The sequence below is a fragment of the Mytilus edulis genome, chromosome 2 (assembly GCF_963676685.1).
Source record: "Mytilus edulis chromosome 2, xbMytEdul2.2, whole genome shotgun sequence".
NCBI classification, from domain to species: Eukaryota; Metazoa; Mollusca; class Bivalvia; order Mytilida; family Mytilidae; genus Mytilus; species Mytilus edulis.
In genome coordinates this window covers 201202-226274 of record NC_092345.1, presented here as the reverse complement: position 1 = coordinate 226274, position 25073 = coordinate 201202, and the positions used below count along the sequence as shown (strand labels likewise).

The 25073-nt window shown below is 32.6% G+C and overlaps 1 protein-coding gene across 4 annotated transcripts; it reads right to left on the bottom strand.

Moving 5' to 3' along the window:
* LOC139511165 (cilia- and flagella-associated protein 157-like) lies at positions 1-24850 on the bottom strand. 4 transcript variants are annotated; one of them, XR_011661977.1, is made up of 12 exons: positions 24567-24845; positions 22812-22933; positions 22118-22267; positions 20432-20585; positions 17882-18149; positions 11494-11624; positions 10924-11074; positions 8583-8791; positions 5366-5386; positions 3962-4169; positions 604-1844; positions 1-501 (listed from the first exon to the last, which is right to left on the bottom strand). XR_011661977.1 is itself a non-coding variant. In XM_071297739.1 (11 exons), the coding sequence occupies exons 1-11, from the start codon at positions 24719-24721 to the stop codon at positions 1689-1691; spliced, it is 1725 nt and encodes a 574-aa protein (XP_071153840.1). In that variant the 5' UTR covers positions 24722-24845; the 3' UTR covers positions 1-1688. The 4 variants fall into 4 exon arrangements, 2 of the variants coding, with proteins under 2 accessions (XP_071153840.1, XP_071153841.1); XR_011661978.1 differs by lacking the exon at positions 5366-5386 and having other exon boundaries at positions 24567-24850; XM_071297739.1 differs by having other exon boundaries at positions 1-1844.
* Between the last annotated feature and the right edge of the window lie 223 nt (positions 24851-25073).

Genomic DNA, 25073 nt, shown 5'->3' with positions numbered 1-25073 from the left:
TGAATAAGAAATTTATTTACATAAATAACAAATTAAAATATACAAAAGAAAATATTTGTTTGTTTTTTCAATCATGCAAATAAGTACTACATATCATACTCATGATTGGAAGAGAAAAATATAATTACACCTTTATCAATGATCAAATGATAGTAGATTTCAATCTCCCTGTACTCACTCCCTAGTAAGTTCTTAAAATTGGTTTTTTTTCTGCATATTTAAATCTTAAACAGAAAGATCACCTTTATAACAATTCAGTATCAATGCGTCAAATGACTTGACATGATAAGTAGAAGGTGCTGTGTGTAGGACATTAAACAACCCCAACTAATCATTTCAAATATATACTGACAATCTTCTCCTCTACATTTTGTCAATAAATGCTGACATACTTCTTTGTCAACTTTGTCAATGAAATAGGGAAAAAGGGTAGCATGTATACAATGTCTTTGTCAACTTTGCCAATTAAAATATTGAAAAAGGGTAGCATGTATACAATGTCTTTGTCAACTTTGCCAATTAAAATATTGAAAAAGGGTAGCATGTATACAATGTCTTTGTCAACTTTGTCAATTAAATAGTGAAAAAGGGTAGCATGTACACAATGTAGAGAAAAGTAAGATAGACCAATGGCCAATCATCTAATACTGAATGTCTCGGTCATTCTAAAAAAAAGAAAGTTATTACTTAATAAATAATTTCTATAAAGAAAAGAAAAAAATAAATAATTTAGATACTTTTCTTAAATTGAGAAAACCTATTGAAAGAGTCAAGCCTGGTAAATAGTACCTCTTATTTTCTAATTTATTCAGGGTTAATGGAGAAAGAAATATACATTCAAATCATTTCCTTAGCAAGAATGTTTCTCAGTGTGCATATAAACAAGTAAAAAATAATAGTTTTTCTTTATTTAAATAAAATAAACCATTCAAACCTTACAAGTTTAGCAAATTTGTAGTATACACACTTCTAAACATACTCCAAGTAGTTTCTCAATTGTGTGTTAACATTTAAATAAAAAGGACTAGCACAATCAAATGATGTTTAAAGTTTTATAAAAACACTATATAGAAAGAAGATAAATGCACTCTTATTTTACACATTAACAGGCATAACAAGTATATATAGTATCACAGAACTTTCATATATATAACAAATAAATAGAATTATCACTTTTGAAGAATTAACTCCCCTTTATCATTTATACTGTAAATATATGGACAACCTCTTGCTATATAAATACAACTGTCTAGTTTCCTTGGCCCTGCATCTTATAGGATACATTTTTTTTAGGATACAAGAAAATAACATAAAACAACTTTAGGTAAAATCTATTTTTGATTTTTATGGTGTTAGGCATAAAAATTCTCTTTAAGAGGGTAATCCTTAGCCAAAACTACAGTGCCTTGAAAGCCAATGTTAAAAGGTTTGAAATGGTAACGTAGCTCCATAAAATGTCAAAACTCGGTGAATAAACTATATTTTAGCCTGAGACATTTACATGTTTGACTACCTCTAGGAGAGGAAGAATTCTTCTTTAATAACAAGTTAGTAGTTTCTTTCTGTCGCTATGAGTTTGTCTTTTTTCTACTTGTATCTCTTGAAATCATTTAAAACAAAAGATATAACAACCATGCAGTGATTGTACACATAATGGACGGAGTGATATGTTGAAAGTGCTCATCAACTTAGAACACTTTACTTGTCATTTTACTAGAAGTCCTGATTGGTCCTAACGGTGCGACCACTGGTGGTGTGATCCTCTCTATTGAACCTTCATGTAACATTGCATTCTGGGTAGCAGCTGGCACTCTAGCAAGCAGCTGATCTGCATAGAATAGGGCCTGAAACAATAAAAATAATCAAAACTATAGCATTGTTATCATAATTGGTTAGATCTAGATGACATTAATTGAATGGTTACAAAACATCAAGGTCTTAAAATGATTGAAATTTTGTTTGTTGAGAGTCATATTAAAGGAACATTGCCATTGTAAATTTACATCAGTACCTCCAAATCATTAACACTTATCAATCAAATTAAATATTTGGATTAGTAAATCCAAATCCTACTTCTAAATAAACCACTCAAGAGATGCTCAATCATTACCAGCAAAAGCTATATATGGGATAATATCCCTAATGTGCCTCTGATTGAGGAACACAAAAGTTGTTTGTAAACAAAAAATCTCTGTGTAGTGATATTGGACATGTTTAAGTTTTTAACATGAGACTGAGCTTAACTTTTTGTGTTGATCTGGAAAGTATAGGACCTTAGAATAAGTGATAGTTATTGACCAAGCAAGTCGATATATTGGATTTAATCTGCATGGCTTGTGTGACCCTAATTAACCCAAACGATGTAGGAGTTCAGGTTAAAGGGTCACACAAGCCCTGAAGATTAAATCCAATATTTGATTTGCCAATAACTGTTTTAACACATGACGCCATCAATTTACATAAACGTTTTAAAAATATGCAAACGATATTCCGCATATGACGGTTCCTAAGAAAGTTTCTTGTAGGGTAAAGAAATTAAAGGGGGAAATGCGACTTTGGCAAGTTTTAAATTAATAACTTTTTTTTATATTAAGACTTATTCTGAAATTGCAATTAATCTAATGGTAGATGTTTTTTTTTATCGTTTCTGTTAAATTTATTCCTTAATTGCTATTGAATTTCTTTCCCTCAATGAAATGCTTAGAGAAAGATGAACCGAGGAAGATGTTATATTACCTAAAGGAGTAGGTCCAGTAAGACCTCTTTTTGGCCCCAAAATATAACAGTTTTACAAAATTTTAACTTTTACTCATTTATTGGAAAGTAAAATGCTTCTGCTACATAAATATGGGCTGTTTTTGACACTACAATACACATATATTGGGTACTAGCATCATTAAGTCATGCTAAATTACTGATATCTTCACAATTTTAGCATTTTAGTTAATTTTTAGACAGTTTTCGTCTTAAATGAAAGTGGCCGCAATTGTGTTCATTCTTAATATTGAAATGTAAGTTGTATTTGATGATAATACATAACATATATAAAGGTCAAGGATGAACACGGATGCGGCCCCTTCATTTTTGACAAAAACCATCTGAAAAGTGACATTTTTTTGCATATTTGATAGATTTTTTCATATTTTAGCTTGAATCGGAACGATTTTACTGACTAACTCAGTTAAAATCTTTCACATAAACTTATTGAATCAACTGAAATAGACATTTAAGTGTTTAAAAAGTGTTCAAAATCTTTTGTTAGAATAACCTGAAATTTGAGGCCAAAACCAGCCCTTACCGGAAATACTCTTTGAAAATACGTTTCTCTTTCCAATCTTTTACTTTTTATTGTGTGAAAAAAGGGACTTTTTACCATGAAGAGCCGCATCACGAAAGGATTTTCGGGGTATGCTAATTTATGGAAAAATGAATCACACTTTGTACCCCGAAAATTTAACCACATATGTGAAAATGTCTCAGCTTCAAAACAAGCCATCATACTTATACAAGTTTACGATATGGGCTGAGCAACAGAAGAAAACGTTACCATTACCGGAGAAACAATTACGCATATTACCCCATATGTATGATCTGATTAGATATGTCTGACTCTCACAGTAATTTACATTTCTTTGTTTTGAATCAACTTGTCTGCTCTATATGGTCAGGATGTTGTCGCTTTGACACATTCCCCATTTCCTTTCTCAATTTTATTATTTTGATTCTAAATAACATTGTATTCAATAAGTATTTGCTTTTGGAGCACTACTGTGTATGGCTCAGGTTAGAACTTTCTTCTGGCACTGATTGTTTGTGTGGCTATATACAAATCTGGTGAGAACTTTCTTCCATAGAGAACTTCATTCATTTCTGACTTACTTTAGGAGCACTGACTGTTTGTATTGCTACAGATCTTGTGAGAACTTTCTTCCATAGAGAACTTTCTTCATTTCTGACTTACCTTAGGAGCACTGACTGTTTGTATGGCTACAGATCTTGTGAGAACTTTTTTAAGATTCCCAAGTCTAGTTGTAGCAGATAATACTCTCATTTGTTCAAAACTGGTAGGTATATGCTGTTTAGGACGTGGTATGAGTCCTAAATCTCCTAGCTGATAGTGTGGTAAAGTGCCCCCTGGATGTAGTGCCACTGGGGACATTGGCAATTGTCTGAAACACATGTCAATACATTTATAATCTATAACATTCTGAAAGTTTGAGCAAGATTAACACAATTTATGTAATTAACATGCTATTATTATCTCCTGGATCTTATATACATATTTTAACTATATTTTTGGCTAAATAAGGTCTTTAAGGCCTCTACCTCTTACATCAAAATTAGGCTTATACATAACACATGAAATATCTAATATATCGGATAAATCAAATCTGTGTCAATAAAATTATTCTATTTATACAATACAATTTGAAAAAAGTTGATAAACAAGTTATATTCCCAGGCCCTGAAATGAAGTACAATATAGCACCTTTATTGGCTTTAACTGTACAGAATTGAAATGATAAAAAAAATAAAATATGGTTTAATCACAATTTAAATTGAAGGTTCAACTGTGTATTCATTAGTATATATAATTTACATTTAAAATAAATACCATTTTATCTTAATCGTAAAAATAAACAAGGCCATACAGTGACCTATAGTTGTTAATTTCTGTGTCATTTGGTCTCTTGTGGAGAGTTGTCTCATTGGCAATTATGTACCACATCTTCTTTTTTATGTTTGTAAAATAATTAAAAACATTTTTCTATAAAGTACAATGACAGTGCTGAAAATGCAAGACTGTTTAGTTTAAACATATTTATTTATAGTGGATTTGGAAACAAGTTTTGCAATTTATATTAATCCCTTTCCTCTTTGCGGGTGCGAGTGCTGCCTTGTAGCGGCATTAGCCTGCTCTTTTTTTAATTCTACAAGGGTGTCTTTAACGTGCAAGAGATATGGCTCTCTCTTAACACGGGTCAGCCATTTATCGTCCCCTTCCACAGACTATCATCGTTTCCTCAATAACATACTCGCAAATGGTGTCAAGCAAGACTGTAAATGTGTATCTAATGATTTTTTTAGAGATTTATGTTGACATATTGAAAAAATCAATTTCCAGTGTTATTTTAATTCAACAAACACATTTTAAACACAATATGTATCACACACAAACAGGTTGTCAATAAACACATTTTACACATTAAATGTTATCATAAAACTCATGCCATACATGTGAGTATTCAGTCACCACACTTATATTAATTAACAATTCTTTAAACATTTATAGCAAACACAAAGTGATACATGGTGGGGCTCATTTGAACTCAGTGAATATTGTGATTTATAATTCAATATATACCTCAGACTTCCAGTAGTACTACTACATGTAAAACATCAAAAATACACTTAGTCTTAGCTATAATTCATTAGTTAGTTTATAAAATTAATTTTCATAAAATAAAAAAATATCTGAGATTCACAAAATTCTTAATAATTTTTAGTGACATCCAGAAAGCAAACTTTATATAGACCTCAGAAAAACAAAGGAGATAATTATAGATTATCTTTGATCATCTTAACGAGATTGATTTTCTTGATTGAGCTGGTACGGCGAAAGTGAGAAAAGCGATCATGTTGAGATGACCAATGATAATCTGTTTATCGCTATTCTACCTATGACGCGATGTCAATTTCATGTCAATTTCCTGAGCAACACCATGTGCCTCCTTAGTTTCTAGCAATAATTTTCCATCTCAAGCAAGTAGCATGATATGATAAATTATCACAAAATAAGATCAAAGGAAAAATGCACAAAATAGCAATAATTTAGCTTTAAACAAATACTGCTGTTTGATATTTTTTAGGACATGTCGTTACATTTTTCATGAGGAAGGTTTTCTTCCACCAATATTTAAAAAAAAGGGATCTTTATGATCCTTACATCCATGTCCTTTAAACTCCTGTAGATAATTGTCTCCTTCATGCAATCATGCAATATCTTCTAATTGTTATATCTAAATGGATGAATTGAAGTGATAGCACTATATATCTATGGATGAATAGAAGTGATAGCACTTGTTGGTGAAGGTATATCAAGTTCAATTCTTATTACTTTTAAATTGCCACATAAAAAAATGTAAAACTGGTAATTCAGAAATTATTGCGTGCATTTGTTATTGCGATTTTGATATTTTAGACCACCATGCGATTTTAATTTTTGTCTTATTGAGAAAAATCAATTCATATAAAATATTTCAAAATGCGAGTTTCAATTATTGCATTTACAACTCTGTCACATTTTTTGCAATGATAAAAACCTCCCAATAATTTCAGATTTACAGTTGTCTCACTTTTATTTAAGAAACAACACTCAATACCTTTCACTATAATGTTCTTTTACCATTCATATTCATTAATTATTAACATCATAATTCAATTTTCAAATCAATATCCATTACTATTTTAACAAGAATGTGTCCATAGTACACGGATGCCCCACTTGCACTATCATTTAACATGTTCAGTGGACCGTGAAATTGGGGTCAAAACTTTAATTTGGCATTAAAATTAGAAAGATCATATCATGGCGAACATGTGTACTAAGTTTCAAGTTGATTGGACTTCAACTTCATCAAAAACTACCTTGACCAAAAACTTTAACCTGATGCGGGACGAACGGACGCACGAACAAACGAATGTAGGACGAACAGAGGCACAGACCAGAAAACATAATGCCCTTCTACTATCGTAGGTAGGGCATAATAAGACAAGATTAATAAAAAGCATTAAAAACTTGCTGAAAAAGATATTTCAAGTCTGACAATGTTACAACCAATCAAATCCAGCCACCTTGTTTTAATTTGAGAGCAACATTGTTGTCATGCAATTAACTTATCAATCAAATATTCCTTTTTTTTTTACCTTTAATGTGCAATACAAATGGTACTCTCCTACATATATATAAATGTATGGTCAAAATTACAATGTGAAGACAGATATAATAAATTCTTAAAATACTTTCTCCTTTTTATTTTATTGACAGAGTAAAATTAATTTACAACTAGGCATATATCACAGTGTCATCCTAAACATGTTTTTTACTATAGTTTTTAATGACATCCTTAACAGAATTGTTTTCGCATACTGATATTCAAATTTGAGACCATGCAACAGCCTTACAGCAAAAGAACATTTATATCTTATAATAATAATAACACTTTAAAAACTTGGTGTGGCAAAGCACTTCTCTAGATTTTACTTATCAGGAACAATCACTTTAAAGAGTCAGTGTTGCAAAGCACTTCTCTAGATTTAACTTATCAGAAACAATCAAATAGAAACATTTCCAAGCCAGATCTAAAATGAAAGAATGCAATTATGTTACCCCATTAAATATCAAGTTTTTGAACCAAAACTTGATGTATTCTTTATATCAGACTATTTGTTAACCTACCCTCTCTTAATGCCACCTTCACTACCTGGCATTTTACTGGCACTTCTCTGTTGTATTTTATACTGTTTACCCAGTTCTCCAACTTTCCCTCTACCCTATCCTAACTATTGATATAAATGTGATATATTTGTTAACCTACCCTCTGTTAATGCCACCTTCACTTCCAGGCATTTTACTGGCACTTCTCTGTTGTATTTTATACTGTTTACCCAGTTCTCCTACTTTCCCTCTACCCTCTCCTAACTACTCTCTCCTAACTATGATATAAATGTGATATATTTGTTAACCTACCCTCTGTTAATGCCACCTTCACTTCCAGGCACTTCTCTGTTGTATTTTATACTGTTTACCCAGTTCTCCTACTTTCCCTCTACCCTCTCCTAACTATGGTATAAATGTGATATATTTGTTAACCTACCCTTTTTAATGCCACCTTCACTTCCAGGCACTTCTCTGTTGTATTTTATACTGTTTACCCAGTTCTCCTACTTTCCCTCTACCCTATCCTAACTATGCTCTTCTAACTATTGATGTAAATGTGATATATTTGTTAACCTACCCTCTGTTAATGCCACCTTCACTTCCAGGCACTTCTCTGTTGTATTTTATACTGTTTACCCAGTTCTCCTACTTTCCCTCTACCCTATCCTAACTATGCTCTTCTAACTATTGATGTAAATGTGATATATTTGTTAACCTACCCTCTGTTAATGCCACCTTCACTTCCAGGCACTTCTCTGTTGTATTTTATACTGTTTACCCAGTTCTCCTACTTTCCCTCTACCCTCTCCTAACTACTCTCTCCTAACTATGGTATAAATGTGATATATTTGTTAACCTACCCTCTGTTAATGCCACCTTCACTTCCAGGCACTTCTCTGTTGTATTTTATACTGTTTACCCAGTTATTCTACCTTCCCTCTACCCTCTCCTAACTACTCTCTCCTAACTATGGTATAAATGTGATATATTTGTTAACCTACCCTCTGTTAATGCCACCTTCACTTCCAGGCACTCTCTGTTGTATTTTATACTGTTTACCCAGTTATTCTACCTTCCCTCTACCCTCTCCTAACTACTCTCTCCTAACTATGGTATAAATGTGATATATTTGTTAACCTACCCTCTTTTAATGCCACCTTCACTACCTGGCATTTTACTGGCACTTCTCTGTCGTATCTTATACTGTTTACCAAGTTCTCCCAGTTGAGGCCCCACTCCAATAGCAGCAGCACTATTGAGTAATATGAGTAAGTTTTCTAACATATTATCTCGTCTTTCTATTTCGTTTAATTCTCCATCTCCTTCTGGTTCCTCATCTGGTGAAGTTTTCTACAAACAAAGAGGAAATGTTACTTAAATTATGCTTTACAAAAATAAACAAAGAGGAAATGTTACTTGAATTATGCTTTACAAAAATAAACAGAGGAAATGTTACATGAGTATTTGGATTCATTGGAAAAGGACATAAAATAAAAATATCATGAAATGCAAAATAGTAGTCTATAACAAAGGTCAATATATTAAAAAGGCCAATATAAAAAAATAATTGTGTTTATGACCCTATTTTTATTTTCCTTTAATGCCTATTCTTTACTTCTAACTAACAATTTTGGTATTGAATCAGAACAAAATTGTAAGTCTCCCTTATTACTCAGGGTAAAAAATTAGTTAACATATTTTCGACTGTCTCTATCTTATCTTTAAGGAAACCCTAAATTTATCAGACTATCTTTTGTTTGGCTTGTGTAAAAGGGTATTTTATTGTATTGAGGGATATATATCTGTTTCACATGTGATCTATAGCATGTATTTGTTTTTAAATCAAAAGGGTGTTTTCTCAGTCCCAATCCCATCAAAGGGCAACATTTATTTCTTGCTATTTTGCCTATAACGATGTTGATGTTTACATTGACAACGCCACAGGCTTCCTTAGCATATGACAAAAATTTCCTATCTCAAGCAAGTAGCAAGATATGAAACATTATAGTTAGTTACGATTACCCTGAGTGCTATTTTCAAAACTAATGCAAATTATTAATGATTTTTTACCTTCAAAACTATTTTAAGATCTGACCCCATATCATTAATGAATTATTATCTGATAGCATTTTTCAAACATGTTCCCATATTAGGATCTAAAGTTTTTACCCCAAGAGCTTCATTTTAAATTATTAATGAGTTTTTTCTATCTGAGTTCTATTTTAAAATTTGACACTAAACAATATTAGTCATTTTGTACTCTAAGACCTATTTTATAGCTGATGCCACATTATTAATGTTTTTTTACCCTGAGAGCTATTTCTAAAGCTGATGCCACATTCTTAATCATTTTTTTCAAATGAGAGCTATTTCTAAAGCTGATGCCACATTATTAATGACTTTTTTCCCCTGAGAGCTATTTCTAGACCTGATGCCATATTATTACCGGTAATGACTTTTACCCTGAGAGCTATTTTTAAACCTGATGCCACATTATTAATGATTTGTTTTACCCTGAGAGCTATTTTTAAACCTGATGCCACATTATTAATGATTTGTTTTACCCTGAGAGCTATTTTTAAAGCTGTTGCCACATCATTAATGATTTGTTTTACCCTGAGAGCTATTTTTAAACCTGGTGCCACATTATTAATGATTTGTTTTACCCTGAGAGCTATTTTTAAACCTGATGCCACATCATTAATGATTTGTTTTACCCTGAGAGCTATTTTTAAAGCTGATGCCACATTATTAATGATTTGTTTTACCCTGAGAGCTATTTTTAAAGCTGTTGCCACATTATTAATGATTTGTTTTACCCTGAGAGCTATTTTTAAAGCTGATGCCACATTATTAATGATTTGTTTTACCCTGAGAGCTATTTTTAAACCTGATGCCACATTATTAATGATTTGTTTTACCCTGAGAGCTATTTTTAAACCTGGTGCCACATTATTAATGATTTGTTTTACCCTGAGAGCTATTTTTAAACCTGATGCCACATCATTAATGATTTGTTTTACCCTGAGAGCTATTTTTAAAGCTGATGCCACATTATTAATGATTTGTTTTACCCTGAGAGCTATTTTTAAAGCTGTTGCCACATTATTAATGATTTGTTTTACCCTGAGAGCTATTTTTAAAGCTGATGCCACATTATTAATGATTTGTTTTACCCTGAGAGCTATTTTTAAACCTGATGCCACATTATTAATGATTTGTTTTACCCTGAGAGCTATTTTTAAACCTGATGCCACATTATTAATGATTTGTTTTACCCTGAGAGCTATTTTTAAACCTGATGCCACATTATTAATGATTTGTTTTACCCTGAGAGCTATTTTTAAAGCTGTTGCCACATTATTAATGATTTGTTTTACCCTGAGAGCTATTTTTAAAGCTGTTGCCACATTATTAATGATTTGTTTTACCCTGAGAGCTATTTTTAAAGCTGTTGCCACATTATTAATGATTTGTTTTACCCTGAGAGCTATTTTTAAAGCTGTTGCCACATCATTAATGAGTTTTTCCAGCTTAAACTTGTTCTTTTGTTCTGTAAGATGATCATCTTTAACTTTCTTTACATCTTCTTCTAATAATTCATTTTCTTTTGCCATTTCCTGAATTTCATCCCTAAAATTGCAATGATTATTTATTAGGTCTTGCATTGTATCGTTTATGATATAAAGTCCAACAAAATGGTCAGACTAAAGCAAAACTTGTTTTGTTAGTCTATAACTTAAGACACTTACTTTTGATTACATATATAATAATTTGATATAGAAGTGTTAGTAGTAATCTTTGTAAATTCATTCTACACCATGCATTATACAGACACTTCTCTGTTAATCCCTGTATGTCATTAGCAACAACTGTCACATGTGCTATGTCAGGTCTCACCATTAACTAAAAGTATTACTTCACAACATTTGAGATACAACATACTGTGATACATGATCTTATTTCATTAGCTTTTTTTGGTATTGTGTTTGTACAACAGTTAGACACCTTCACTCCTTAATAAGTTAACAAGATGATAAACATTACTTTACCTTTGAGATTCCACTTGTTGAGATGTAAGATCTAATTCAGCACTGAGATGCTGGTTTTGTGTTTGAACAGATTCTAATTCTCCAATCAGGTTCTCTTGGTTGAAACATTTCTCTGTCAGCATTCTTATCAACTATAAATATATGAATCATAATAACCATTACAAATTTATAAATCTAATTATAACATTGATAATACTCAATTACCATGACTTCTTTGTCTATTATACTGTAGGTACATCTATATGTCATCTAAAGTACAATTAAGCCTGTTACACCATATATATAAATTGATTGATTGATTTTTTTGTGCTTAATGCCACTTTCAGCACTTGTTGGCTGTATCTTTTGGGTTAGTATTTATTTGGAGAGGAATTCAAGAGTGCCCTTAAAAAAAATATGAACTTTGGAAGGAAAGCACATTCAAGAACCATGTCATCTTAATACAATTAATTGTGTTCACCGTAGGTTAAAGCACCATTGTTCCTTCTGTGAGATTAATAAAATTAATTGTGTTCACCGTATGTTAAAGAGCCATTGTTCCTACTATGAGTTTAATTAAATCATGCTAGAAGCAAAATATTAAGGTAGAGAAAATAATATCACTATGTAACATTATCTATCTCCAATACCATTTTCAGAATTAGAATCTTTTGAACAAAGGCCAACTGCCTAGACCCCTACAGAGGCAAGATGTGTTGTCCAAGGACTGCCCAGACCATCTCCTACAGAGGCAAGATGTATTGTCCAAGGACTGCCCAAACCATCTCCTACAGAGGCAAGATGTGTTGTCCAAGGACTGCCCAGATCATCTATGTACAGAGGCAAGATGTGTTGTCCAAGGACTGCCCAGACCATCTCCTACAGAGGCAAGATGTGTTGTCCAAGGACTGCCCAGACCATCTCCTACAGAGACAAGATGTGTTGTCCAAGGACTAACCAGACCATCTCCTACAGAGGCAAGATGTGTTGTCCAAGGAATGCCCAGACCATCTCCTACAGAGGCAAAATGTGTTGTCCAAGGACTGCCCAGACCATCTCATACAGAGACGAGATGTGTTCAGACCATCTCCTACGGAGACAAGATGTGTTGTCCAAGGACTGCCCAGACCATCTCCTACATAGGCAAGATGTGTAGTCCAAGGACTGCCCAGACCATCTTCTACAGAGGCAAGATGTGTTGTCCAAGGACTGCCCAGACCATCTCCTACAGAGACAAGCTGTGTTGTCCAAGGACTGCCCAGACCATCTCCTACAGAGACAAGATGTGTTGTCCAAGGACTGCCCAGACCATCTCCTACAGAGACAAGATGTGTTGTCCAAGGACTGCCCAGACCATCTCCTACAGAGACAAGATGTGTTGTCCAAGGACTGCCCAGACCATCTCCTACAGAGACAAGATGTGGTGTCCAAGGACTGCCCAGACCATCTCCTACAGAGGCAAGATGTGTTGTCCAAGGACTGCCCAGACCATCTCCTGCATAGGCAAGATGTGTAGTCCAAGGACTGCCCAGACCATCTTCTACAGAGGCAAGATGTGTTGTCCAAGGACTGCCCAGACCATCTCCTACAGAGACAAGCTGTGTTGTCCAAGGACTGCCCAGACCATCTCCTACAGAGACAAGATGTGTTGTCCAAGGACTGCCCAGACCATCTCCTACAGAGACAAGATGTGTTGTCCAAGGACTGCCCAGACCATCTCCTACAGAGACAAGATGTGTTGTCCAAGGACTGCCCAGACCATCTCCTACAGAGACAAGATGTGGTGTCCAAGGACTGCCCAGACCATCTCCTACAGAGGCAAGATGTGTTGTCCAAGGACTGCCCAGACCATCTCCTACAGAGGCAAGATGTGTTGTCCAAGGACTGCCCAGACCATCTCCTACATAGGCAAGACGTGTTGTCCAAGGACTGCCCAGACCATCTCCTGCATAGGCAAGATGTGTAGTCCAAGGACTGCCCAGACCATCTTCTACAGAGGCAAGATGTGTTGTCCAAGGACTGCCCAGACCATCTCCTACAGAGGCAAGATGTGTTGTCCAAGGACTGCCCAGACCATCTCCTACAGAGACAAGATGTGTTCAGTGTCTGAGTAGAAAGTTGATGAAACAGGGGTATGTCAAAGAACGTCTCGTTCTTTTTCTAAAAAAGTTCATCGGAAGGTACCAAGACCTTGTTGATAAATATTCCGTATCAACTTCTCAAATAATACACGATGGTCTTGATGTATAGATTCTTCGTACTGATGTTGTTTATCATCTTAACAACGTGTTTTATAGTTCTTTCATTTGTCTTTGTTCTATTATTAATATTACTTTTACTGTTAAATGGTTTCATGTGATATCCGTTTCACGTGGCTCGGTACTTATACATCTCGTCAATGTGTTTGTATTGAATGCAAGAGTAACCCCTGTTTTTAAAGCTGGTGAAAAATTCATGGCAACAAATTATAGACCAATTTCTGTACTTCCCGTTTTATCAAAACTTTTAGAAAAGCATGTTTCAAAACATTTGTATGACTACCTAAAAAGATTAGATCTTTTACACCCAGCACAGTCTGGGTTTCGACAAGAACACTCTTGCCAAACTGCCCTTATCAATATCATAGATAAATGGATACAGGATATGAATGATGGTTATATCAACTTAGCAGTCCTGTTGGATTTTAAGAAAGCTTTTGATGTAGTAGATCATGATATTCTCTGTAAAAAACTTGAAATTTATGGATTTGATAATACTGCTGTTTCTTTTTTTAAATCATATTTGAATGAAAGAACTCAACAAGTACAAATTGGTAATGCTCATTCTGAAAAACTTTATATCAAGTATGGTGTCCCCCAAGGCTCCATATTAGGCCCCCTTCTGTTTATATTATACATAAACGATCTTCCTATTTATATGCAAAATTGTTGCACTGATTTATATGCCGATGATTCAACTTTACATCTTTCTGGTTATTGTTATCAAACTCTACAGTCAAAGGTACAAGAAGATTTACATGGTGTAGAGGAATGGTGCAATGATAACAATATGTTCATCAATAAAAATAAAACAAAATATATGATTATTGGAACGAAGCAAAGAGCAATGCCACATTACAATGAGAGTTGTTTAACTATTAACAATCAAGTGATACAATCTTCCACATGTGAAAGTCTTTTAGGCATTAAAATTGACCCTTCCCTCACATGGACAAACCAAATTGATGTGATCTGCTCAAAAATATCATCTAGACTATATCTACTATTAAAGATTAAAAAATTTCTAAATCTAGACTGCAGAAAATTATTCTATAATGGTTATATCTTGCCACTAATTGATTATTGTTGTATAGTGTGGAGTAGTTGTAGCAGTGAGGGTTTAAAAAGGATATTAAAATTACAAAAGAGGGCTGCTAGATTAATACTAGAAACAGACCCATTCGCTCCTTCTGCACCCTTATTCAATTATTTAAACTGGATGACAGTTGAACAGAGAATAAAATATCATAAGTTAGTGATGACATTTAAGTGCATTAAAAATGATGCCCCATCATATCTTACTAACAAGTTTCATTATGTTTCAGACAGAAATCCATACCCCTTGAGAAATGCTGTTCAAGGAAACCTCATACTCCCTAAACCAAAAACAGAATTGTTCAAAAAATCTTTTATGTATTCTGGACCATTCTTGTGGAATAATTTGCCAATACCGTTAAGAAATATTACAAATGTTAATTCTTTCAAATACAAAATAACAGATCATTTATTGAAATCAACCTAGCTATATCAATAATATTAAAAACTGATCATGTCATCATGTTTATTTTTTTTTCATCACATTTTATCAAGTTGTATTAAACATTATTATCATACTTGACTTTTTATACTAATGTATGCAATGTATATGTTTGCATTTTGTTTGATTTCTCATGATGAGGGCCTCAGGGAAGATTAGTTATATAGCTAACTGTGTAACCCTCTTAAAATAAAGTATTGTTGTTGTTGTTGTTGTTGTTGTTGTATTGGCTTTCATTTTTTTGTGGTTTGTTTTGTATTTGCGACTTTTTGTATTTCTTTTGTTCTTATAACGTGACTCTGTACTTTAAAAGATCCCGTCAGTATGATATTGTTCTATTATATGTCATTATGATATATTTCTATTATGAATTACAATATACGTTGAACCACAAACGTCAAAATCATTCAATCGCGTAGTGGTATTAACTATTTTTGGATTCTTATAAATTCTATATATAACTTTTGGACTAGTTTAAATCTCGGTCTATTTCTTAAATTTATTCTTACATACTTTTGATTTTTTAACCCTGTATGCTAACATTCCCATGAAAATTTTAAAATTGTTTGTACGCACATTGAACGACAAATTTATGTGACGTATAAAATTTTCTGACGTCAGACACTCAATAAATGTGTTCGTAGATAGTAGATGTTTTTGTGTTCTGTTAAATTGTTCCTTTTAAAATTGTTAAACGATGATGACTGATGTACCCATATTTTGACTATTATATTTATTGTGTCTGTTTATTTAACGCATCAATGTAAAAATATCGGAAATTGATGAGACTGTCATTACAAAAGTGAGAGGGTTAGCGCTATAGAACCAGGTTTAATCCACCATTTTCTACATTTGAAAATGCCTGTACCAAGTCAGGAATATGTCAGTTCTTGTCCATTCGTTTTTGATGCGTTTTGTTATTTGATTTTGCCATGTGATTATGGACTTTCCCAATTGATCTTCCTCTAAGTTCAGTATTTTTGTGATTTTACTTTTTTCAGACCATCTCCTACAGAGACAAGATGTGTTGTCCAAGGACTGCCCAGACCATCTTCTATAGAGGCAAGATGTGTTGTCCAAGGACTGCCCAGACCATCTCCTACAGAGGCAAGATGTGTTGTCCAAGGACTGCCCAGACCATCTTCTACAGAGACAAGATGTGTTGTCCAAGGACTAAAACTTCTACAAAACCACTCAATTACAAATAGCTTCTATATGGAATAAAGCTGCACTAGTTTAGGTTCCATTTTTTTTTATTGATTGCAATCATCATGGTCAATTACCAGACTGGTTATATAGTAATCAGCTTGTCTGTCTGTATTTCATCAGTCACAAATCGTTTCTGCTGGCCTACTTTAAACCCCCTGGAGTTTGGTGATTGAAATATGGCATGATTATTCACCAATACATTACTAATATTATAGGTTAGAGAGTTAGTTGAACTTATATATTTATGCATAAAATTATACTTGAAAAAATATACAATTATGGCCCGTTGAAGAGATGGATATCCAAAATTGTCAACACGAGAAGGTTATTTCAATGAGTGCGCAGCCCGAAGTGAAATAACTTTTAAGGGTTGACAATTTTGGATATTCATCTATTCCAAGGGGTCACAATTGTTTTATTATACCGAACTAACAGAGGAAAGGCCTTTTGAAGCTTACAGTTTTTACATGACAAACAAATGACCTCATTTGTGTTTTAGAATTTCTCGAATGTACAACAATGAACAACGGTGAATCCTTTTGTAAAATATTGAGGGCCCTGAAAAGGACCGTCACTCTATGAGAGATATCTTCGGCTGCTGGCACTCTATTCACTTCCAAAGCCTTATTTCCTCGTCTCTCGATGGGCTTCCAGTGTAACTTGAACGCTGCCATTTTGTTTATTTACGTCTGTGACGTCATTTTAATGGGAGATAACTCAAGTACAAATCAACAAACTCAAAAGGTTATTCACCGGTGAATAATAGGGTTGTTCACCGCTGGTGTAAATTTTTAGGGTTATTCGTCCTACCTTGCAATTGATTGAAAAACAACTGAATTATTCCATGTCAGGTGATTATGTTTCATCCAATAGAATCGTTTAAAATATATGTAAGGTATAACAATCCTTATTGAATCATAATTTTCTTATTTATATGATGTGGTGTCCTCTGTGATGGCTCTCTTCACTATGCTCTATATCTCTTTAACATTTCAATAAATGATCATATTTAACCAGACCAGGGATATTGGATGTTACACCTACCTTTTAGTTACTGTGATTTTCTTGATAACATTTGACCACAGATATTGGATATTACACTAACCTTTTGGTTACTGTGATTTTTCTTGATAACATTTAACCAGAGCTATTATGTGACACCTACCTTTTGGTTACTGTGATTTTTATTGATAACATTTAACCAGAGCTATTATGTGACACCTACCTTTTGGTTACTGTGATTTTTATTGATAACATTTAACCAGAGCTATCATGTGACACCTACCTTTTGGTTACTGTGATTTTTATTGATAACATTTAACCAGAGCTATTATGTGACACCTACCTTTTGGTTACTGTGATTTTTATTGATAACATTTAACCAGAGCTATTATGTGACACCTACCTTTTGGTTACTGTGATTTTTCTTGATTAATTCCTTCTCATTTGTTTCCAACATTTCTATCTGTTGTTTGTATTTTTTGGCTACAGCTTTCTGTTCATCATTCTCTTTGATAAGTTCCATTGTTTTATCTGACATTTTCTGTAGCTGAGCTTGGATGGAAACATTTTCTCTGATGGTTCTTTTTGTTGTCTCTGCCATCTGTTTATTAGATACTTTTCTGAATTCTGCTGCCACATTATTAACCCGGTTCACCATTTCCTTTTTCAATCTGTAATCAGATGTCATGATAAAATATCTACTTTATCTGTTTTCATTCTATTGCTTCTGACTGATCTGTGATTATATAAATGGTAAACTGAATGATTCTCCCTCAATGTACAAGAAGAAAATGTAAATCATTATCTTCTATCTATAGACATCAATTTAAGTTAAAATTGATGTGCAGTATTTATTTTGTATATTATATTATTATCTCATTCTTTGTACCAATGTGTATACAGCGGTTTTAAAGAATAAAATTGTCTTGTCTTGTCTTGTAGAGAAGACATTAATCAGATAGCAATTTAACAGCACACACAAACCAATTAGACTATTCCCATACTGTGGATTTATTATCATGATTATTACTTGTGGAATATCAATCTTTGTAGGTTTATTATCATGATTATTACTTGTGGAATATCAATCTTTGTGGGTTTATTATCATGATTATTACTTGTGGAATATCAATCTTTGTGGATTTATTATCATGATTATTACTTGTGGAATATCAATCTTTGTAGGTTTATTATCATGATTATTACTTGTGGAATATCAATCTTTGTGGGTTTATTATCATGATTATTACTTGTGGAATATCAATCTTTGTGGGTTTATTATCATGATTATTACTTGTGGAATATCAATCTTTGTGGGTTTATTATCATGATTATTACTTGTGGAATATCAATCTTTGTGGATTTATTATCATGATTATTACTTGTGGAATATCAATCTTTGTGGATTTATTATCATGATTATTACTTGTGGAATATCAATCTTTGTGGATTTATTATCATGATTATTACTTGTGGAATATCAATCTTTGTGGATTTATTATCATGATTATTACTTGTGGAATATCAATCTTTGTGGATTTATTATCATGATTATTACTTGTGGAATATCAATCTTTGTGGATTTATTATCATGATTATTACTTGTGGAATATCAATCTTGTGGAATATCAATCTTTGTGGATTTATTATCATGACTATTACTTTTGGAATATCAATCTTTGTGGATTTATTATCATGATTTTTAATTGTGGAATATCAATCTTTGTGGATTTATTATCATGATTATTACTTGTGGAATATCAATCTTTGTGGATTTATTATCATGATTATAACTTGCGGAATATCAATCTTTGTGGATTTATTATCATGATTATTACTTGTGGAATATCAATCTTTGTGGATTTATTATCATGATTATTACTTGTGGAATATCAATCTTTGTTGATTTATTATCATGATTATTACTTGTGGAATATCAATCTTTGTGGATTTATTATCATGATTTTAACTTGTGGAATATCAATCTTTGTTGATTTATTATCATGATTATTACTTGTGGAATATCAATCTTTGTGGATTTATTATCATGATTATTACTTGTGGAATATCAATCTTTATGGATTTATTATCATGATTTTTACTTGTGAAATATCAATCTTTGTTGATTTATTATCATGATTATTACTTGTAGAATATCAATCTTTGTGGATTTATAATCATGATTTTTACTTGTGGAATATCAATCTTTGTTGATTTATTATCATGATTATTACTTGTGGAATATCAATCTTTGTTGATTTATTATCATGATTATTACTTGTGGAATATCAATTTTTGTTGATTTAATGATTACAGGTAAACCACAAATTAAAATGTCCAATGAATTTTATATTTTGTTTTGGAAATTATGCAGACTGTCAAAAACAACAAAATTAACTATCCACGAAAATACAAAGATTCTTCAATCCATGATAATTGGTACCCACAAATAATAATGAATCCCCAGCAAACAGAAGGCCATAGATATGAATATCTGGAAACAAAAATCTAGATTATTATGGACATTATGTCAAGCTATGTATAAGAATAGCATTTACTGAATACAAAGTTGAGAAAGTATTTCAAAATATGTCTAAAAAATATTATTTTCTCACTAATAATGTGTCAGCTAAACGTTTTAATTACATTGTGTTGTATTGTAAAGGGAATATTAAGCTTCTTAATGATCAAAATTGGTGCTTGTCAAACTGCTATATAACCAGTGTATTTTTTCTAACAAAACAGTTGGTTCAAAATTTTTGAAATTTTTATATTTTTGTTAAAGGGTCAAAGTAAATACTTTGTCAACATTTTATTAGAATTAAACGAGCCAAATTAATTTTAGTGAAAGTGTTAGGTACCACCTTATATCAAGAGTGAAATACCAAACTGTACCAAAATCTACCAATATTTTGTCTGTTTGAAATGTACAGGGATTTTAAACCTCACACACCTATCTTTTTCTATCACTGCCTTTCTTTCCAAGTCATAGATTTCTTTGTCATGGTCAAGATCTTTTTGATTAAGCTTTGCTTCAAGCTCTGCAAACTTCTTGTTGAGTTCATCTTGTTGTACTCGAAATTCTTCCAATGCATTCAACTTCCCAGCTGGAATGATAAAGACAAATCTTTTGCAATCACATGAAATTAGGTTTTGTGCTGAACCCTCTATTTCAGTTTTGAATTGATTTGAACGATGGAACAAGACTTTTATTGGTACAGCTAATTGTAGCTACTGTGGATTCATTTATTTTCGTGGGTACCAATTATGTGGTTTGAGGAAAATTTACATATTCGTGGATATCTAATTTCGTGGTTTTGGCAAGTCTACACTCATTCCTTTAGAAAATTTGTCATTCGTTGAACATTTGAATTCGTGGTTCTCTTGTACCAACGAAATCCACGAAAATTGGTATCCAACGAATATTAATGAATCCACAGTATTTCAATTCAGACATGTTTAAATGAGAATTTTTTTTATCAATTCTACCTGATATTTCATGCATTCTTAACAGCTAAGATAATTTTTTAAACAGTTTTCTTAATATTCTTTCCCTTGGTTGTCATTGAAGGACACTGGTTGTCACTATCATTTAGGAGATAACTGTATTGTATTTTAAGTTCCGACGGCATCAATTGGGGATTTGATGGTCGCAAATTAAGTTTACTGGCGACGCGTTTTTGAACATGTTAAATCTAATCTATATACATTTTATTCAACAGTAAGTAAACAACTTAGGAAACTAGAGAGATTTTATCCATACAAAAAAACCAGTTTTGATGTAGAGGGTACACTACTGATATGGAAAAAAACATGATGTAACTTTGCATTGTCAACTTATAAATGTTAAGCTGCTGTATAAACTATAATCCATTTATAACAAGCAATAGAGATTCAATATGATACAGAAAAATACCCATTCACTATCCTAAACAAGTTGGTCAAAAAGCCTGACTCCTATTTAGGAGAATAATATAAAATATTGGCCTGTAAATATAAGGAAAATGTTTACAGGTCCAATAAAATTTCACAAACTGTGCTGTTTAACCTTCTTGACATTTAAGACTGATTCACACTAATGTCAATCATTCTAAACATTTATTTACAAGGTACATGCATGTGAGTCCACACTTACTAGTTAATGTTAATTCTGTGTATTTACAAGGTACATGCATGTGAGTCCACACTTACTAGTTAGTGTTAATTCTGTGTATTTACAAGGTACATGCATGTGAGTCCACACTTACTAGTTAGTGTTTATACAGTGTATTTACAAGGTACATATGTGTGAGTCCACACTTACTAGTTAGTGTTAATTCTGTGTATTTTCAAGGTACATGCATGTGAGTCCACATTTACTAGTTAGTGTTAATTCTGTGTATTTACAAGGTACATGCATGTGAGTCCACACTTACTAGTTAGTGTTAATTCTGTGTATTTACAAGGTACATGCATGTGAGTCCACACTTACTAGTTAGTGTTAATTCTGTGTATTTACAAGGTACATGCATGTGAGTCCACACTTACTAGTTAGTGTTAATTCTGTGTATTTACAAGGTACATGCATGTGAGTCCACACTTACTAGTTAGTGTTAATTCTGTGTATTTACAAGGTACATGCATGTGAGTCCACACTTACTAGTTAGTGTTAATTCTGCTGAAAGTTTGTCATTTTTCTCCTGATATTCTGTTCTTAGCTGATGGATCTGAGCATTCAAGCGTTCTTTCTCGGATTCCAATGTTTGCTCCAAACCAATCAGCTGGTCCTTCAAATCATTGCATTCATCCTCTAAAATGATAAAATAGATAAATAATGTGAATATATCCAAACAAAATATGTAACTTTCAAATCCCAAAACATAATGTGGTATAGCATGGCTCATTGTTGAAGGCCATACAATGACTTATAGTTGTTAATTTCTGTGCCAATTGGTCTCTTGTAGAGACTTGTCTCATTGGCAATCATTCCACATCTTATTTTTGGAGCTCAGACAAACAGTGCAACTTGTTATGCTATTTCAGAATAACAGCAGACCCAATGCCAGGAATTTCTGGGGAGGGGGGGGGGAAACAAACTCTTTTAACAGTTACAATTCAAACAGAACGTAAACTTTAACAGTGCTTATTTGTTTTCAAGGGTGGGTGACATGCTCCCCTGGTTATGGGTGCGAACAGTGTTACTTGTAATGATAGCAAAGAAAAACAGTTGAATTTTTAATGATAGCTCAGGCTAACAGTTTAACTTTCTATCTATCTCAATTGTATTGAATCTGAGTCTGACTTCAAATTAATATTTCTATTGCTTAGATCTGAGTGTTGATGTCTTAACGTACCACTTCTATTCAGTTTTCCTTCTAGCCAGAGAATAATCTGTTCTTTATTCTTGATCTCATAATCTTTTTGTGACTCAAAAGCTCCTTTCTGAACTTCTAACTCATCACATTTTTTCTGGTACCTTAAAAAGTTATTAAAAAAACATTCATTATATTATATCCAATCTACACATGCTACATTTACATACATGTACATGTGCATGATGCATTTAGCCATGTATTTTGTCTGTATAGCCAAATCAATCATATTTTTCATGTTTGTAATATTATATAGTATTAGTCAATAATGATTTACATTTCACATGTGTATGTTAATCAGAACATAAAAGGTCAGACAATTTTTAGTTGGTAAACATATTGTCTGTTATTGTAATATAATGATCATGATAATAAATACAGTTTATATATTGATTATGTTCTGTGTTCTGTACAGTACAGTGGAGTCCCCTGTGTCCGTGCAGCCTGTGATATTGCACATTTGCTGATTTCGTCATATCAACTCACATGACTCAGTAACACAAATAAAATCTATCTTGTTATTGTTTTAGTCTTCCAAAGGCATAAAAAAGAATAAAATTGATTAAGTTGAAGAGTTAATTAATAACTGCAATCCCATGATTTACCATATATTTTGCAAATTTCCATTAAAAAATCATCATGATCAGATAAAATTTGTTTTATTTTTAAAAGTCAAATTTAAATCAGATTGAAATTTTTGCTCTGCATCCTTGGCAGTCACAGTGTGCTTAATTCAATCTCCGCTATATTTTGTGGTAAGAAATCTTTCCTTTATTCAAAATAAGCTATTTTTGAACGGCATGCACGAAATCACCGGACCTAGGAGGATTACTCTCAGCAGGCCCGTAGCCAGGATTTTCCAAAGGGGGGTTCGTTTGACTCACAAACTCGACTTTAACAGTCACAATTCGAACAGAACATCGACTTTAACAGTGCTTATTAGTTTTCAAGGGGGGGTTCGTCCGAACCCCTCGAACCCCCCCTGGCTACGGGTATGCTCAGAACAGGGGTTTCCCTAATTTTGGACACACAATACACAAAATCTAGAGAATGAAATTTAAACCATACATGTATATATACAAAGAGAAGATTTTATGAAATAATAGTATGTAATGAATGTGTTCACACAAATTTATCCAATTATTAGTTTTTTTCAGTTGAATGACAAAAATGAATGAAGTGAAGTCATAGTTCTTAGGTATGCTGATACACCGGACTGCACCGTACATACAAGTATAATTATATGTTAATCAAACCATAAAATGTCAAACAACTTTTGGTTGATAGTAATGAAATAATGATAATTTATAGATCTTCCAACATTAAATGATACATGTCATGTTACAGGTTTCGGTAAATTCGCCTACATGTATAGCATCTCATAAGGGATATTAATTGATAAATGTCAATCAGAATCTGGACCAGTTTTAAACAACATGTATATGTGGAATGAGAAAAAAACAAAGAATACATGTACAAAGTGTAAGGGATAATATTTTTCGCAGCTGTTCTTCGACCTCAAGTGTGTTTTCAGTGACAATTTTTTTTATATAAATATGGAAGTAGCATTAAAAAAGGAGCATAATCTGAGTTTTCTTGGATTCCAAAAAAAGGCCAATTAAATGACAGCAATACATTTAAATATATATGCAAGCAAATTAAGGTCAGTGACAGTATATTTGTAAAACAAAATGTTGAAAAATGATAGTGAAACGACACATTTCAAGTAAAACTAACCGGACAAGTCTGTTTTCCAAATCTCTTATTTGAATTAGATAATATTCTTTTGAAAGTTCATTTAATTGCTCTCCTGGTGGCTTAGCAGATCCACGTCCTGATTTCTTAGCACTTTTCTTTCCTTTCTTTCCACTCTTCTTCTTTTTTGGTGGCATTTTAAAAAATGTTATACAGATAAATCAAAAGAATTAAAGACAGGTCGACAGCTTTTACACAGAGCCAAATGAAAATAATATCACTTGTCAGTCGCCATATTGTTGCTACTAATGCCTTGGAAACCCTCTGTGCGTTCGACTTTCAGCTGTGACGGAATCTACAATTTTCTATTTATTATATTTGTTTTCTTTATGTTCGTCTTTAATGTGCCTTTTCAGAACAGTAATTCTAAATAAAATGAAGCACGATTAAAACTTATTTCTGTTTTCAACTAAGTATTGATATAAAATATAATCAATCTATTATTGTTTGCGGTTTTCAGACAGACCCCCAAAAAATATCTCTCGGGAT

Coding starts and splice junctions, on each gene's coding strand:
- LOC139511165 (XM_071297739.1), bottom strand. CDS start 24,721: ATGCCACCAAAAAAGAAGAAGAGTGGAAAGAAAGGAAAGAAAAGTGCT. Junction 22,934..24,566: donor TTGGAAAACAGACTTGTCCG/GTTAGTTTTACT, acceptor TAACTTTTTAAG/GTACCAGAAAAAATGTGATG. Junction 11,625..17,881: donor AAAATCACAGTAACCAAAAG/GTAGGTGTCACA, acceptor ATATATTTATAG/TTGATAAGAATGCTGACAGA.